Below are 18790 nucleotides of genomic sequence, written 5' to 3'. Positions count from 1 at the left end.
TTCAAACAAAAAAAAAAAACGAAAACTTCATCGGTTCATCCGTTCGGAAGCTACGATGACACTGTAGACAGACACACACAGACAGGCACGTCAAACTTATAACACCCCGTCGTTTTTACGTCGGGGGTTAAAACGAGCCATACACATACACCCAACAACAAACCGAAAGTCTTAGGTCAAAACAAATCTAATCGCTCATTAAAAATGTAGGTTAATCATGCCCTAAATATCTCCAAAAACATGTACATTAACTTCCTCCTTATTACCAAGCATTTAGGCTTAAAATTGTGGACATATTTATGAAGTCAACTATACGTCGCGTGACTCGAAGGGACGATCGCTAAAACAAATGAAAAGCGATTGTTTAAAAGCCTGTTTATCATGTTAATAGTAATTTGGGTCTTATATTTGAGTGGAATAAGGTTTAATTTTGTAATATGTTTACGAAAAACAAAGTAATTTTATTTTGTTTATGTGAAAGGTAATTATTTTCTAGATGTGATGCAGTTTTTATTCGCGTTACTTAATTTATTAAATATACCTAGTGTTCTACACACACGAGCCAATAATTAAAACAAAAACTAAACTCCTCAAAAAATAGTTATTTGTTTTAACGCCAATATTGAGCTAGTGAACGATTCCAATAATTGAACCGTTCAATTCTCGAATTACTCAATCAAAGCACGAAGCAGGTTTAAGGAAACTTTGCCACCGAGTGAAATACAAAATTTTTCACAAGTGTCACAACAAAATAAGGTAACGGACCTAATCATGGACAATTTAAGATAAAATTTTGCATATTTTTAATATTTCACTGATACATGTAAAAATTCTACCGCTAAGTGTGATAAAACTTGAATGTCCTAACCTTCTACATTTCAAGCGTATTGCAGAATAGATATTGCTATTGGTTTTCTCATAGTTAACAAATTAAAACGAGGTGTTTTTTCTCCAATCATGGACGGCAGTTCTCCAGTAATGGATCCCCCATTATGGACAGTGAAATAAGTTTAAAATTTTACTTTTAAAGCCAACTGATACTCAATGAGTCAATTTTATATACCCCAAATAAAATTAGTTTGGGTTAGTTTAACATAGGATTGTTTCTTGTAAATTTTGGTTTCGTAAGTTGTTCCTTGTCCATCGTAGGAGGTACGCAGTTTTCCGGGTCCAGTTATGGACACTCGCAAAATAACACTATTTCTTTATATCTTTGGAGTAACAAACTAGTATGTTTTATACCTTATCTCATAGTTAATGCAGTAAGTAAAACTCATTCAAGTTTACACCGAGTGTTATTTTTTTATTATTTTATACATGAACTCAACTCTTAGCAACATTACTAAGAATTCGTCTTGATATTTTTTTCAGTCAACTGATGACTTTTATCTTGCCGGCAAATCCTTCAGAAATAACCGAATGAAATATAAGCAGCTTTGTGACTCTTGTTTGTGGTACAATGCCGTCAGTTTTTAGAAACTAATTTTAGGTACTTATTTTTACGGATTTGTGTTTTTTTTTGTCCATAATGGCATCACCGTCCATTATAGGGTATTTTACATTAACATTACTAAGTGGAAGAAGTAACTTTATTTGACGTTCATATGCGCATTGTAATATGCCTACTTGGAAAATAAATATTTCATTTCATTTCATTTCAAGATGTCAGTTGTGAACTTGTGACACGTGTTCAGTATTTTTGAAGTGAAACTTCTAATGCAACTTCCAACTGACAGCGCGTATCACTCAGTCATACGTTGTGTGAGATGCCGCTCACTCAGCGCGTAACATTCTGTCAGTGTCGTTGCGCTCAACGCGACTCACTCATTCCATTCATTCACTTAGTCACTCAGTCAGTGACAGAACAGAATGCCCAGAATGGTTTTGAATGGTGGAATGATTGGTTGGAATGTGTGTGTTTTATATTTAGATAGACGTAACTAAACTCGAAAACGTGATGGTCATTTGTCATTTGACAAAAATTTTCGAGGTTATGTTACGAAATTTCACTTCTTCCGCATGAAGGGACTCCACCTGTGTTTTTTTTAACAATTCAATAACCATAAGAGTTAAAACCATAGATAAATCTTATGCTCTGAGGTTAGAACTCTGGTTTCCTACATGAAATTAATTGTATTTGACACAAAGAACCTTTCCTTGAAGTTAACGGGATTCCGTCAAAACATGGTGTATTTGTATGTAAGTTGATGTCGTTTGTTGTGTGACTATGTATTCGAATGTCATTGTCAAATGTTTTTGTGTGAGTCATAACGTGACTACTTTCTTGTCTGAACTTTTTTGAACCGATGCCATACATGCGTATTCATAAAGTTAAATATCGTCACTACTTTAAAAAAAACTTGTATCTTCGTCTGTCAATGAAAAGAAAATGGTAGTAAGTATGTATGGAATACATATGGACTTACTGCGTTTTAACTTTGAGGAGCAACGTGAGATATGAGATTTTTTTAAAGTAGTGACGATTTTATGTTACATATGAATCGGATCTTTCGCACTCAATAGGTACGATACAAGTGCGTAAAAAAGTTTTCAGTACAGATGGTGTTTTTTCACGCACTAGCGCTAGAAGTAGTTCATTATATGCCAGGTCGAAACTTCGGATGCTCATCTGTACTGAAAAACGTCGTACGTTACACGTGCGAAAAGGAAATTCGTAACTCGTGTCGATTTAAAACACTCCCTTCGGTCGTGTTTTAATTTATCGCCACTCGTTTCGACCTTCCTTTTTACGCACTTGTATCGTAATGTACTATTTTGCGTGAAACATGAAAACAAAGCAGATATCTCTATTTCAAAACAATAAGTGAAAACTATTCAAACAAGCTTATTTGTAAGCCCTTGGAAATGTAAATAGGCCATGAAATAGATTTGTAAATACGTGTAAGTAATTAAAGTACCTGAATAATCGAGTGGACACAATGGAGCGGGGTTAGTGGTTACGAAATAGAAAACAATGATTGATTACTTAGTCTAAATAATGTTAATATTTGAGAACCGCCGCGAGTTCATTGGTTTTACGTTTCATGATTTTCACTCGGACAATTTGTGACGTTACGGCCCAGTCACGACATTGGTCTAAGCGCGGCAGCGGTGAGCGGCAGCCATACGTGCGAATGAGAAGTCCCATCGCTGTGTCTCGCTTCAATGTATGGCCGCCGCTCCCCGCTGTCGCGCTTAGACCAATGTCGTGGCACTCGTGGCTGAGCCGTTATGTGGGTAAAGGGACCTTATTCTCGGTGGCGCTTACGTCCCGCGGCGTCGTATTTGTATACGAACATCGCTCATATTACTAGCCTTTTCAATCCTAGTAGTTAAAAAAATTGTCCCATACGATTTTTTCTTATTTTGTTACCATTTTCAGTACATGTTGTATGGGGTAACAAAAGAGGAAAGTTACAAAAATGTATGGAAATTCTGGGACACTTTTTGTCTCCCAGTGAGATTGAAAGTACTCGTGATTCAGAGTACAATTGTACAAATGAAAAAAAATTTATTGGAAAAAAAAAGAAATGCTCTAACGCTAACGCCGTAAGCGCCATCGGCAATAAGGTCCCTTTACCCAGATAATGTCACATTTTTCAATGTACTTTACATTAACTATATCCATACTGTTTGACGACGGGTCTGGCCTAGCGCGTAGTGACCCTGCCTGCTACGCCGCCGTCCCGGGTTCGAATTCCGGTAAGGGCATTTATTTGTGTGATGAGCACAGATATTTTTTCCTGAGTCATGCATGTTTTCTATGATGTACAAAATACCCTATTTATTTATTTATTTATTTATTTATTTATTTAATCAAAAAGTAACACAGCATTACAGTTTACACTAAGGCACTGTGAAACTACAAAATACAAAACAAGACATAAACGATAAATATTACAAAAAAGAATACAAATTAAACATTAGATAATGGACGGACGGATGGATGGACGGTGATGCCATTATGGATAAATCCTTAAAAATAAATATCTAAAATTAGTTTCTAAAAACTGACATTGTACCATTGTACCATAAACAAGGGTCATAGATCAGTTTAATTTTGAAGTTTCATTTAATTCGGTTATTTCTGAAGGATTTGGCGGCAAGATAAAAGTAATCAATTTTCTGAAAAAAATATCAGGACGAATTCTTAGTAATGTTGCTAAGAGAGTTGAGTTCATGTATAAAAAAAAAGTTATACATGTGTAACATATATAATACTTATAAATGGGAGAGTGTGTGACGTGTGTGTGTTTGTTTGTTTGTCCGCCTTTTACGGCAAAACGGAGCGATGAATTGACGCATTTTTTAAAGTGGAAATAGTTCAAGGGATAGTCTCTTTCTAGTTTGTATGGAGCAATTCGCAATTTTAAAATATACGAGCGAGCGAAAGCTACTAAATAAATATTATAAGACACACGATATTAAGTATAAACATCAACATATTCGCGTTTCATATGCGATATTTGTAGCTAGAAGTGCCATGCTGCCATTGGAAAATACAGTCATAGCAAAAGATGTAAATACCTCTTTCTCTCAGTATATTGCTGCTAAAAAATTATGTATTTTTTTATAGACTTTTAGCACGAGTCTATAATAAACGCCACTTAAAAAAACAATGGAGCCTGGATGTTATGCAATTTCAGGATGTTAAAGTAAGTAACTATGTTGATTGTTTTCCTTGTTGAACAGGCAATTAGGCAATTAGCCTGTTGTGAAATAGACCAGTGACAAATCACGGACTGTCAAGACGGACAAGATATATGAATGTCGTTCGAAGTTATCTTTGTTTTAACAACTTGAGTGTTTCCAACAATCTTTATATATGCCAGATGAAGATCAAGAACACCCACCACAGTGCCTTCTACATGAATTCGGTATTCCCTGATTAAATACGACCAGCCGGTCTAGCGAAGAACATTCTTGCACAGATTGGCTGTCCCACAGTACACTGAGAGAAAATACAACCAGTTTTCATGTTCGTTCAACAAGTTTTTTGGTTAAAATAGCGCCTACGTGCTCTTTGGTTCAAACAACAAGCTACTTGTCATTTGAATCGGCAATATATTTTAATCAACAAGTCGATTTTATAAAAACAACCTGACACATATTGTTTTAAACATACGTTTGGCTGATTTAAACGGATAAACCGCAACAAGTCGAACTTGTTAAATTCACAATGCAAATTTCTCTCAGTGTAAGCTCAACAAGGCTTGTGTGGTGGGTATAAATACTTATATACATAGAAAACACCCATGACTCAGGAACAAATGTCTGTGTTCATTACACAAATAAATGCCCTTACTGGGATTCGAACCCAGGACCGCGACTTAGCATCAGGCAGGATCACTACCGACTAGACGATACCGGTCGTCAAAAACGTAGTGGTACCCAGTACCCAGTTTCCAAAATGGTTTGTTTATACTTACTTGAAGGATTAGCGAGTTGAAGAGGCAACGGACTGGCCATGGCTGCCTGAACGTCTTGGGCGTGTGACTCGGACGAGGCTGGCGAGAGGTGATCAAACACCTGAGAAAGAATGAGACGGGTGAATGGTAACTACTAACTAATATGGCTACGCGATCCAAAGGATCTTGGCTTCCAAAACGAGAGCACGCCACGTATGCCGATTTTGTGCGGCTGGCTCTGCATGTATATGGGGGAGGGTCGGGCTGCTAAGAGGGTGACCGACTGATGGCCACCCGGTGGATCGACCCAGATACCGCTGGGAGACAGTGAGGTGTCGGATCTGGATAAAGACTGATACTGATGATGGAGCTGATTGGCTCCTGCCAATTATATGCTTGTAGCTGATCCATCACCACACTCTCCCCAGCGGTATCTGGGTCGATCCATTGGGCGCTTCCCAGATTCCCTGTTAGCAGCCCAATCCTCTTCCATTCTTGGTAGGTACCCGAGCCAGCGAAGTCTATAGGATTTGTGGTCACTACTCGTGGAATTAATTTAAAATTGATGTATCTCCAGAACAGTCTAATGAGACATAAACTTCTACATTGCAGCACTCTGCCATCTAAGCCACTGAAACCTCAACCATAACCAGCGAATATTTTAACCATGTAGACCTATGGGAGGCCATACAGCATATACAGTAAGACGCGTCGGTAGGCCTAGCACATGATTGCCGCGAGAGTATGTCGCCGCGAGATAGATAACACGTCTTCTTCTAACTGTATTAACGACATAAGGATGGGTAGTCTATCTCGCGGCGACATACTCTTGCGCCAATCATGTGCTAACCCTGCTGATGTCATATTCTATTTACATAAAGAGGGAACACACGGAGCGATTGTCTTCCTATTTGACTGACTGTGACATCGAAAACAGCATATAAGTTTTTCCAGCTACAAGTTTTATAATATACATATATCGATTTTCTCCACCTTCGCATGTGTCTTTAGGTCTTTTCATCAGTTTCATGTTAAATTTATCTACGATCTCTTCATTTAGAAGCATTTATATAATCTTTGTAGCTGTAGCTCTCTTTTCATCCTCTTCTTTTTTAACCCCCGACGCAAAAACGACGTTTTATAAGTTTGACGTGTCTGTCTGTCTGTTTGTCTGACTGTCTATGTGTGTGTCTGTCTGTGGGATCCTAGCTCCCGAACGGATGAACCGATTTAGATTTAGTTTTTTTTTGTTTGAAAGCTGAGTTAGTCGGGAGTGTTCTTAGCCACGTTTCATGAAAATCGGTCTACTATGTCGTGGTCGGGGGTTTTTTTCAATTTTTTTTATTGTTGTGTGTTTGTTATGTGTGTGTGTTACCGAATGGGCCCTAAGGAAGACCAGCGCTGGCCTACAGCTAGCATCATGCTGAATTGGGTCCATTTCGTGATGCGCACTTAATGTTCTGTTGTTTTTGTTCTATTCTTGTATGTACATGTACATACGTGTTTGTGAGCGTAATGAATAAATGTCTTTTATCTTATATCTATATTATACCAGTCTTTGTATTGCATGTCTGCAGCAAATAAGTTTTATATGAAACCCTCGGATTTATCATTTGCATAACGTCGCAGCGCCAATTCTGTTCGGTACTTCTGTCGTAAATATTAACTTGAAGATGTTTTAACTAGTTTTAAGTAGGCTAAACTAAAAACCAGATATTTTAATCCTTTACTTTTGAATTGCTAATAGGTATTTCTACATCTGCATGTAGATTATCCTGAGTAAAATTGATAATTACTAATTAAGTTTCCAATAATGATTTTGTCGTTAAGATATATTTGCGTAAATATTTCTGTTCTTAGTTACCTACTGCTTAATAGTATTCTTTTATTTATTTATCAACACCTAGAATAGTTTTAAGTCGCATTTATTTTATTACATCTGCTCTGGCGAGGCTGTGAAAATCGTTGCAAACTTATGGTGGATTACCTACCTATACGAGGGTTGGTCCGAAAGTTGTTAGCTGCTCAGCTCTTCTTCTTTTTTTTTTTAGTATGAATAGGTAGACGTTTGACCACGATCACAACTGGTTTGAATCCGATCTCATGCGATTTGAATAAATGTTATACTATGTGGGATATTTTAATACAGATCATATCCAAAAGAAATTATAAGACTAATGCGAATAATTAATTTATTATATGTTTTTTACCAAAAGTTGTTTTGTATAGAATTTCTGATTTAGAAAAAAAAAATGTTATAAATAAAATGTAATATAATGTTTATAGTATAATATTAGTGTTACTACTTAAAAATATAAATTAAAATATCTTCAAATGAAAATAATTTTATGTGATCTAAGATTTATAAAAAAATAGTTTTTTTTTTCGATAATTTATCGAATTTGGTATTCAAATTTGGTATTTGGTATTTATAAATGTATTTTTTTTATGAAACCTGAATATAATTACACTTTATTTAAAATTAATAATTATGATATTTAAAGAATAATTTTTATATAAGCAAGTGACTTGATGTTATGACATGCATGCATTAATAGTTCTATGCCGTATGTGGCAGGATGTGCTGATCAAAAATGTATTACCAACCTACAATGTACCACATTCTAAGAAATAAAATATTTGATTGATTGTTTGATTGATTAAATAGTTGTGTAACATGCTTTGAGAATCTTTACTGTTTATTTACGTATAATTGCACTTGATTACGCATGATTTAAGAGCGCTATGACAAAAAAAGGCGATATATTGTAAAATGCACAATATTTATCGACAAAATTGTACACTTTACTCATACTAAAAGACAGTGAAAGTACTTGTTTCAGTTAGAACATCTTATTAACTGTCGGTTAATTAAAAAACATATGGAAAAAAAAGCTTTTTCAATTAGTAATGATTGTTTTCCTGATGCTCGTTTAGGAAAAACCGCGTGAAGCACAGAATTCGGAGCTCTTATTATCAACAATTTGATAAGCTCACTCTCATAAATGAGGTAAATTTAAGTTCAAAATATCTTGTACTTAAGGCCCATTAAACAATATTTATCATTTAATCCTTTGAAATTGAGAAATTGAAAGTAAAACGAACTCAATTTTGTCTTGAAAATACATTGAAACAAGTGATGATTTCTCCGAAAATCTACATGTTATCGAAGTTATTTTAGTATATAAATAATCTGTACAATCTGCTTAAATTGCTGTTATCCATTTGTCGTTATAATATTTTATAATGATTTTTTGCCAATTTTTTGAAAATTAGCCTTCCTGTCGCTATTTGACCGGCGACGGACGCCTGCGATTTCAGTGCCGCGCCGGAGCTCGTATAGGTGAGACGTATGTCACTTCGCTCTCCGAGTTCTGATCGCAAACGTCGAGAATATTTATCGTTGTGTGGGTCGGACGCCTTGTTTATACACGGGCTATCCTCGCATTGTGTGTGTGTAAACAGCGACCAACGAATTTGATCCTAGATCCGTAAATATTTGCTTTTGTAATATTTTGTTATGTTTGAATGTTAAAGTATTACAACGTTATGATGATAAATATGTAAAAATTACAATACGGTCAAGATGATAAGACATATCAAGATGGTACTCGGGATCTGATGATGGAGCCAGAAGGTGGTCACCAGTACCAGTGAACCATGTAAGTAAACGACTTCGTGTTTAGGCTCGTTGGGTTCGTCTCAACAAGACCTTTGACAAGAGGTGGTACTCAGGGTCTGATGATGGAGCCAGATGGTGGTCACCAGTACCAATGAACCATATAACTAAACCCAGAGATGGGGAAATCGTAATCGATTCCGGATTACACGATTACTTGATTTTACTTTGTAATCCACTACTGGGTGTCAGATTACTTGTAATGTAATCAAGTGAAACGGTAAATTACCATTACATGTAAAGGAATCACTAATCATCTCTACAATAATTACTATTACCAATAATTCGGAATCATAGTCGATTCAAAATAACTGAAATTATTGACTTGATTACTTTCAGATTACAAATATGTAGTACCTCAGATTGCTGACTGTCACTTTGACACAAAAGTCATCATGGGTGTCGTAAAATAGGTTTTAGGGGTGCTGATTCCAAAATTAATGACCAATGTGGAATCTGACATTGCTGACTGTCACTTTGACACAAAAGTCGTCATGGGTGTCGTAAAATAGGTTTTAGGGGGTGCTGATTCCAAAATTAATGACCAATGTTCAATCTGACGTTGCTGACTGTCACTCTGACACAAAAGTCGTCATGGGTGTCGTAGAATAGGTTTTAGGGTGTGCTGATTCCAAAATTAATGACCAATTTGGAATCTGACATTGCTGACTGTCACTTTGACACAAAAGTCGTCATGGGTGTCGTAAAATAGGTTTTAGGGGTGCTGATTCCAAAATTAATGACCAATGTGGAATCTGACATTGCTGACTGTCACTTTGACACAAAAGTCGTCATGGGTGTCGTAAAATAGGTTTTAGGGGGTGCTGATTCCAAAATTAATGACCAATGTGGAATCTGACATTGCTGACTGTCACTTTGACACAAAAGTCGTCATGGGTGTCGTAAAATAGGTTTTAGGGGTGCTGATATCAAAATTAATGACCAATGTTCAATCTGACGTTGCTGACTGTCACTCTGACACAAAAGTCGTCATGGGTGTCGTAAAATAGGTTTTAGGGGGTGCTGATTCCAAAATTAATGACCAATTTGGAATCTGACATTGCTGACTGTCACTTTGACACAAAAGTCGTCATGGGTGTCGTAAAATAGGTTTTAGGGGGTGCTGATTCCAAAATTAATGACCAATGTGGAATCTGACATTGCTGACTGTCACTTTGACACAAAAGTTGTCATGGGAGTCGTAAAATAGGTTTTCATGGGTACTGATCTCAATATTAATGATCAATTTGGAATCTGATATTGCTGACTGTCACTTTGACATAAAAGTCGTTATGGGTGTTGTCAAATAGGTTTCCAGGGGTACTGTGCAATGTCAGGTTCCAAATCGGTCATGACTTTTTAAATCATTTCATTAATTTTGGAATCAGTACCCCCTAAAACTATTTGACTACACCCATGATTCCTTTTGTGTCAAAATGACAATTAGCACTGTGAGATTCCAAAATAGTTATTAATTTTGGAATCAGCACCCCCGAAACCTTTTTGACGACACCTATGACGACTTTTGTGTCAAAGTGACAGTCAGCAATGTCAAGATTCCAAATCGGTCATTAATTTTCAAATCAGCACCTCCGGAAACCTATTTGACGACACCCATGACGACTTTTGTGTCAAAGTGACAGTCAGCAATGTTAGATTCCACATTGGTCATTATTTTTGGAATCAGCACTCCCTAAAACCTATTTTACGACACCCATGATGACTTTTGTGTCAAAGTGGCAGTCGGCAATGTTAGATTCCATATTGGTCATTAATTTTGGAATGAGCACCCCCTAAAACCAATTTTACGACACCCATGACGACTTTTGTGTCAAAGTGACAGTCAGCAATGTCAGATTCCACATTGTTCATTAATTTTGGAATCAGCACCCCCGCAAACCTATTTGACGACATCCATGACAACTTTTGTGTCAAAGTGACAGTCAGCAATGTCAGATTTCACATTGGTCATTAATTTTGGAATCAGCACCCCCTAAAACCTATTTTACGACACCCATGACGACTTTTGTGTCAAAGTGACAGTCAGCAATGACAGATTCCAAATCGGTCATTAATTTTTAAATCAGCACACCCGAAAACCTATACTCGTGGTATATGCACTTGAAATGTGAAAGTGAAAATGCTAGAATGACATGTAAACCAAAAACAATTTGAGTGACATAAAGAAGTAAAGTAATAAGCCTGGAATCGAAGTAAAGTGGGATTCAAAATACTTAAGTACTTGATTACCGAGGAATCCATATTACAGGAATCTATATTATACCGATTCCAAAGGAATGGATTACAGAGGTAATCATAATACAGCATTACAGTAATTTTCATATAACAAAAGCAAATATTTGGGATGGGATCTACTTTTATAATTAATTTTTTAAATAAATTTTAACATAATTGATATTATTTTGCGCTACATTCTAGTATTTTCGTACAAAATAATGTTTATTAGAAATCAAAAGTTTATATCGAGATAGTAGATTGTGGTTGTTATCAAAATTCCATAGAAAGGATCAAGATTGTTTTGTCCATTATCGTAGTGCGAGCGAGTGATAAGACGTGCTAGAAAGGGTCGGCATATTGGGCTCGCGCGGCGGGTAAAATACCTAATTTCGCCCGACGCCGAAATGTTATAACGCTCTTAAAACCATGAATCAGATATTTACAAATAGGTACATCAAATAAACCCTAAGTGCAGTAATTCATGTGTGGAAAATAGCAGAAAGACAGTTGATCAATCCCGGGGGTTCCAATTAGTACCACCTATAAATACTATAACTATTGCAATGAAAAATAATGTTAAATCACAGTACGAAAGAGTCTGAAGAATTGATCTTAAATGTTCGCATAAAAATCCCCAAAACAGTATAAGAAAAATATAAATCGCATGAATACAACCGGAGCAGCTAAAAACTTTCGGAACAGCCCTCGTAGTATGTACCTATCTACTGGGTTGGCAACCTGTCACTGCAGTATCAGAATATCAAAATTTGGTCTCTCGAACCCGTATAATTGCCAAGAGTGGCACTGAAACTTGAGCAGTTTCATGTGCTCTACCTACCCCGTTTGAGAATACAGACGTAAGTAAATGTATGTATGTATTTTTATATCGGAGACAGGAAAATTTTACTTGAAATTTGAGTACAATTTCACCTGATGGAAAAACACCGATGCAGTCTAGGATGGTCACCTAATTATGTATGTACAAACTGTCCTACTTGTTGTCTGTCTTATTTTAATGTTGGTTTCATCTATAAACGCACTACATAAGCCGCCATCATTAATATCTGTCACTTTGACACAATTCATACAATAATATAAACTAAGTAACTGAAGCTTGTGGAGTTTTATGAATAAGTGGTTAAGCTTTAGAAAATCTGACCAATTCATAACATACATGTGTTAATAAAGCTCATAAAATGACATAAAAACATTAAAAATACTCTTCTAATTTTTGAACAATACAACGATACTTGTGACAGTAATGTTTAGTTAAACATTTCATGATATTGGCTTCTTCTTTTACAAACTCATGATAACATAAACTGAAATCATGATGTGTAAAAACGAATTTCAACATTAATGAATAAATAATAAGTTGAATATCTAATGTTGTTGTTTTCTTATGTATATTAATAGCATATATGAAGCTCAATTTAATATCCAGATTATTAACCAGACATCCGATATGTACACATATTATTTTTCACAAGAACATTTTACAGTTTAAAATTACGTAAGTTTTCCTTCAAGCTCAAATTGAATTAAGTGTTACGTAAACTTTTCTAAGCAATAATTTGGTATACTTTGCAGTTCACTAACCTCTGTTACTCACAAAATTTTCCTTTATAACAACTTTTCTATACCTTTATACACGGTACAAAGATTTTCAAAACGAAAAAGTAAAAAAAAAAATATTTTCGTAAATACACTCTTTCACTCGCACTTAAAAATGCTGGCCATTCATAAAGTCGGCCATGTTTTTTTTTTCAAATAAAAAAAGTACTCACCGTTTTGAATTTCGAATCAGCCGGTATTCGAAATCGTTGTTAACGGCACCGTGCGAGCGATGCGGTGCTGTAGCCGGCACTGCGGTACTATCGACCGGGTTGCTTATAAAGTGGCCACGCGATAGACATAGTTCCTTCAAGACTAAAGGAGTTCTAATTTTGAATTATTAATGTGTTATTTTATTGTCCTAGCGCAGATATACTTTAGAGAATATGTTCTGTGGACAAGTTGGACAATATAACTAAATTTTACGGGCTCGACTATAACTAATAAAATCTATCCCGACTGTTAAGGGGAAGTTGAAATAATTGCGAAATGTATCCCTATACAGAAGAAAGAGTTAATCATAAGGTCGTCGTGCCAGTTTTTGTCCACTTGACAAAGTAGCAATTAATAACTTTAATGTTTAATTTGCTACTTGCAAAACAAATGTAAGTACAGCGTGTTTTTTTTTGTTTTCCGTTATATTACTTATCCTGTATATCGCTTTTCGTTAAATACGAAATTTTATTTTCTTTTCCATACATAGTAAATGAATTAATTAGTGCCAGAGGACCTTAATCTTAAAATTGAAGTCAGTGTCAAGAGTTTGACTGCAAATGTCAAAAGTTCAAAACAAATAACGTAAGGAAAGTGGTACAGATGTTTTTTTTACACACTAGTGCGAGAAGTGGTTCATTATATGCCAGGTCGAAACTTCGGAGGTTCATCTGTACTGAAAAACGTCGTACGAAAAGGAAATTCGTAACTCGTGGCGATTCGAACTTCCTTTTTTTCGCACTAGTATCGTAATGTACTATTTCTTTCCACCGGCAACTATTTTAATTTGAAATATTTGTAACAACCCCAACACAGCTACATTACGTTGCTTTATCAGAGTAGTTACTCTATCCCAACCTCTAGCGTTTGTAGCTGAATCAAAAACACTTTTCAAAGGAAAAACTGTATTTATTCAAATAATTTTGAATTATAAGTACAGAGATGCACATTACACGGGAGTTGTTGAAAGAGAAGAGAAAGAATGAGTCGACGAATGGAATTATATAAATTATTCATTAATTTTAAATTATGGCTGCGTTCAGTAACAAAGGGCTGGCATAACATTGGCGCGACAGTGTTCCGCCCGCGACATAGATCGCAATGTATTTTTCTGATTGTACTAATGACATAAGAACGGGTAGTCTGTGTCGAGGCGATATAATCTCGCAATTTCATAGCCTGGTTTTCGAGATTTTCACACTTTTTAAAATTTTAGGTAGTATTAAAATTTTAAAAAGTGTGAAAATCTCGAAAACCAGGCGACTTTTACTAAACCTTAAAGTCGATTTTCTGGACCAGTATAAGGTGCCCTCTTGGTGGTTAAAACGTTGTCCATTAATTGGACGGTGTTATGGAATAGCGAACTAAGCGCCAAAATCCGAAAAAAAAAGTTATGAATGCAGTTCGGATATTAATGTGATAATCTATAGTATTGATTATTTCTTTGTTGAAAAATCATGCTTACAGCCTTATTTTAAGGGGTAGAATCAAGCGACACGTTAAAATTTGTATGGCCCTGTGTACTAAATCGTTACGTAAAAACGAATTGAACGCCAAATTTACTTTTACAAATTATAATAAGCGTATATTCTAAATCGCAAAATCGAGTTAAACGCCATAAAGATGTTATTAATTCGTTTTGGTTTAAAGTTTTGATGATTTATAAACGCAATATCGATTTAACCGCCCTATTGGTGTCGTTTAATTCGTTGTTACATATTTGAAATTGCAGGATATTTCGCTTAATGAGAACTAAGTATCAAGAGGTTTTGTTATATCATAATATCTTATGTGTGTAATACTGGCTAGTACTAATGAATTATTATTAGTTACAATGCCAATTTTGCCATATATGCTGATTTTTTTGACATTTATTAAAAACAGTTGATTGCAGAACAAAACTAAATTGTTAGACGGATTAGTCCTAATCATTGTGGAGGAAAACATTGTTGTTAATTTATTTACAATAGCACTATTTACTCAAATATATGGAATTTTATTTTATTCCAGTATTCACTTTACCTCTAACAATTTGCATTAAAGAATCAAGCGACAAAATATGTCTCATAGTACGCTACGGCGAAATAAATTAACGTCATCGCAGTATTAGTTCAATAAAGAATCAAGCGGAAACACGTTAATAACTTCGAAACTTGAATAGGTATGGTGTTATTTTTTTTATCAATTTAAATTATGAACACTTTTATAGGTTCAATGTCAAAATTAACTTTTTTGCTTTATAAATGAACTTACAACAACTGATTCAAATTTCAAATCTTTCTAGCTCATTTTCTCGATTTCAACTAACTGTCGCTTGATCACTTATTCCATAACACTGTCCAATTACCGGGCACCCGGTATAGATGCAACCGAGAAAAGTTAACCGTTTCAGAATTATGACTAACTAGCTTTTGCCAGCGGCTTCGCTCGCGTTAGAAAGAGACAAAAAGTAGCCTATGGCACTCTCCACCCCTTCAACTATCTCTACTTAAAAAATCACGTCAATTCGTCGCTCCGTTTTGCCGTGAAAGACGGACAAACAAACAGACACACACTTTCCCATTTATAATATTAGTATGGATTGGTATGGATAATAATCTGGCAATCATTACATTATGACTTGTGATCATTAAGACGATGCGTAGGGGTCAATTCTCCATAAAAAAACGCTCTCGACTATTTCCTCCCTGGTTTTTGAAGATAGAGCAATGATTTTTTCAACACAGATTGTTATTATTTTTATCTGTGTCGGACCGTTTTTATTTTTTTGATATTGTGCTTTTTAAAGACTCTAGAGCCAATCAAAATTTTCCAAAAACGACCTTTTTCATTGTGGCGCAAAAAAAGGTGTGCTACTCAAGATTGGTAACAATTAACCAAAAAAACTAAACGGTCCGACATAGATTATTTCATTGTTTTTCAGATTCTCAAATTTCGTTCCGATTGATTAAGTTTTTGAAGGAGGAAAGAGTCGAGAGCGGAACCTCGATTTTAAAGATTTTTTTGAAATATCTTTTGACTGAGTTGTTCTTTATGGACAATTTTTTTCGATAAATCTAGTTAATAACACTTGTATATTTAACTAAAATTCCCATGTTAAAAGGGGTGCTCCTTTCCATTTTAGCATTTTCGCTACCATATCCTCTTAAGTCAAAGAAAGGGATCCGATATTTTACAGTATTTAGAGCACTCCCACGATACATTTCGGTATATTGATATGCGAGTTTGTTCGCTACTATTATACTATTCGTCATGATTCCAAATTAAATAACGGTAGCTTAGCTGCTGATGCAGATCAATGAAATAGCTCTAATACCTACTATTTTGCTGCTATTATCTTTATAGTTTATATTTCTAAGAATTAGCTTACCTTCTTCATGGAGAATGTTTTTTTTTTTTTTTTTTTTTATATCACGTCGGTGGCAAACAGGTATACGGTCCGCCTGATGGAAAGCGGTCACCGTAACCAATGAACGCCTGCAACTCAAGGGGTGTCACATTGCCGACCCATTAGAAACTAGTACACTCCTTTTTTGAAGAATCCCATACTGTAGTTCATCGGGAATACCTCGGGAGCTCATTCCACAGCATGCTATGAGTTAATTAAAAATGTAGCGTTTTCGCGTGCGAGTTTTTTCTATTTGCCTAAAATATTTTTGTTAAGAGTACAATGACACTCCGTAGCGTATTATGGTAGTTATCTGTTATCTCTCTCTATCGCTCTTCAATATTGGCACATCTCGGACACTGGCCATCAAATATATGAAAGAGGCGAGTTCCTAGCACACATTCTAACTATTCTAAGCTCGTGTAGGTGAACGCGTACTATGCTTGTATGAGTGAGATATGACAGGTCGACTGTTCGCGTTTTTGACAGGCGGTAACTGTGAGGTATAACACTTTAAGTTCTCGCGCTTTGTACACATATTTAAAGTCACACACAGGTCGAACGCGATTAATTAACATTATTTTTACCTTTTTTCCAACGTTTCGGCCAGGTTGCACTGGCCGTGGTCGCGGAAGACTGACGTCCCAGCAAAGTGTCACCGGAGATGTAAACAACACAAAACTACCCGATATTAATTTATATAAATGTTCGGGGTAGACAAATAAATATAATCTACCCGATTTTAGTTATTGTTTATTTCCCACCGCACGACACACAGCACTCACAACATCCGCGCACTGGCAACATGGGGACCAGTGATTCAAATGTTCAAACCAAAAGATCTATCTTCGGACCAGTGCGCGGATGTTGTGAGTGCTGTGTGTCGTGCGGTGGGAAATAAACAATAACTAAAATCGGGTAGATTATATTTATTTGTCTACCCCGAACATTTATATAAATTAATATCGGGTAGTTTTGTGTTGTTTACATCTCCGGTGACACTTTGCTGGGACGTCAGTCTTCCGCGACCACGGCCAGTGCAACCTGGCCGAAACGTTGGAAAAAAGGTAAAAATAATGTTAATTAATCGCGTTCGACCTGTGTGTGACTTTAAATAACTGTGAGGTAATCGAGAGGGGGTGGGCGGCACTTTCAGCGGGGAGCGGGAGTGGCCATACTGTACGATAGTACTCTTAACTATATTGTGATATTGGTGGACATTTTCGCGAGAAGAATCACAATGGTTTTTTGCTAAGGTAGGTAAATTTTATGTTTTTCCTACTCAGAATCACGAGCACTTTCAATTTAGGACAAAAAACAAGATACAATACAAAAAAACCGGCCAAGAGCGTGTCGGGCCACGCTCAGTGTAGGGTTCCGTAGTTTTCCATATTTTTCTCAAAAACTACTGAACCTATCAAGTTCAAAACAATTTTCCTAGAAAGTCTTTATAAAGTTCTACTTTTGTGATTTTTTTCATATTTTTTAAACATATGGTTCAAAAGTTAGAGGGGGGGACGCACTTTTTTTTCCTTTAGGAGCGATTATTTCTAAAACTATTAATATTATCAAAAAAGGATCTTAGTAAACCCTTATTCATTTTTAAATAACTATCCAACAATATATCACACGTTGGGGTTGGAATGAAAAAAAAAATCAGCCCCCACTTTACATGTAGGGGGAGTACCCTAATAAAACATTTTTTTCCATTTTTTATTTTTGTACTTTGTTGGCGTGATTGATATACATATTGGTACCAAATTTCAGCTTTCTAGTGCTAACGGTTACTGAGATTATCCGCGGACGGACGGACGGACGGACGGACGGACGGACGGACGGACGGACAGACAGACATGGCGAAACTATAAGGGTTCCTAGTTGACTACGGAACCCTAAAAATGGACCCAAAATTTTCTATTATTTTGCATACTTTCCACCCTGTAACCGCTGAACAAAGTGTTTGAAAAATGGTAACAAAGCGGAAAAATTAAATTTGAGACGCTTTTTTCCACCTAGTAGGAACTAGGATGGAAAGGGCTCGTGATTCTGAGTAGGAAAAACATTAAATTTACCTATTTAAAAAAAAAAGTTTTTGAATCTTTTTTCGCGAAAATGCCCAGTCGGCGTATCATGCTTCCAATTTTATCACTTGTCCACGTGGATAAGACAACTGTCACTCTCACACTGACATACTTGCCAAAGCGTGACGGATTCTTTATCCACGTGGATAAATGATAAAATTGGAATCAT

The 18790-nt window shown here is 35.9% G+C and overlaps 1 protein-coding gene across 1 annotated transcript in view; it reads right to left on the bottom strand.

Annotated features, from left to right (window-relative positions):
- Positions 1-13185, bottom strand: part of LOC125226105 (elongation of very long chain fatty acids protein 7-like) — a 51912-nt gene extending 38727 nt beyond the window's left edge. The window contains exons 1-2 of the mRNA XM_048129969.1: positions 13113-13185; positions 5430-5529 (exon numbers count right to left, since the gene is read on the bottom strand). Coding sequence (XP_047985926.1) covers positions 5430-5469 — 40 coding nt within the window. The 5' untranslated portion in view covers positions 5470-5529; positions 13113-13185. The remainder of the gene's footprint in view (positions 1-5429; positions 5530-13112) is intronic.
- Between the last annotated feature and the right edge of the window lie 5605 nt (positions 13186-18790).

Source organism: Leguminivora glycinivorella, chromosome 5 (assembly GCF_023078275.1).
Source record: "Leguminivora glycinivorella isolate SPB_JAAS2020 chromosome 5, LegGlyc_1.1, whole genome shotgun sequence".
In the NCBI taxonomy this organism is placed as follows: Eukaryota; Metazoa; Arthropoda; class Insecta; order Lepidoptera; family Tortricidae; genus Leguminivora; species Leguminivora glycinivorella.
Note: the sequence above shows the minus strand (reverse complement) of the source record. Positions and strands in the feature narration are given on the sequence as shown.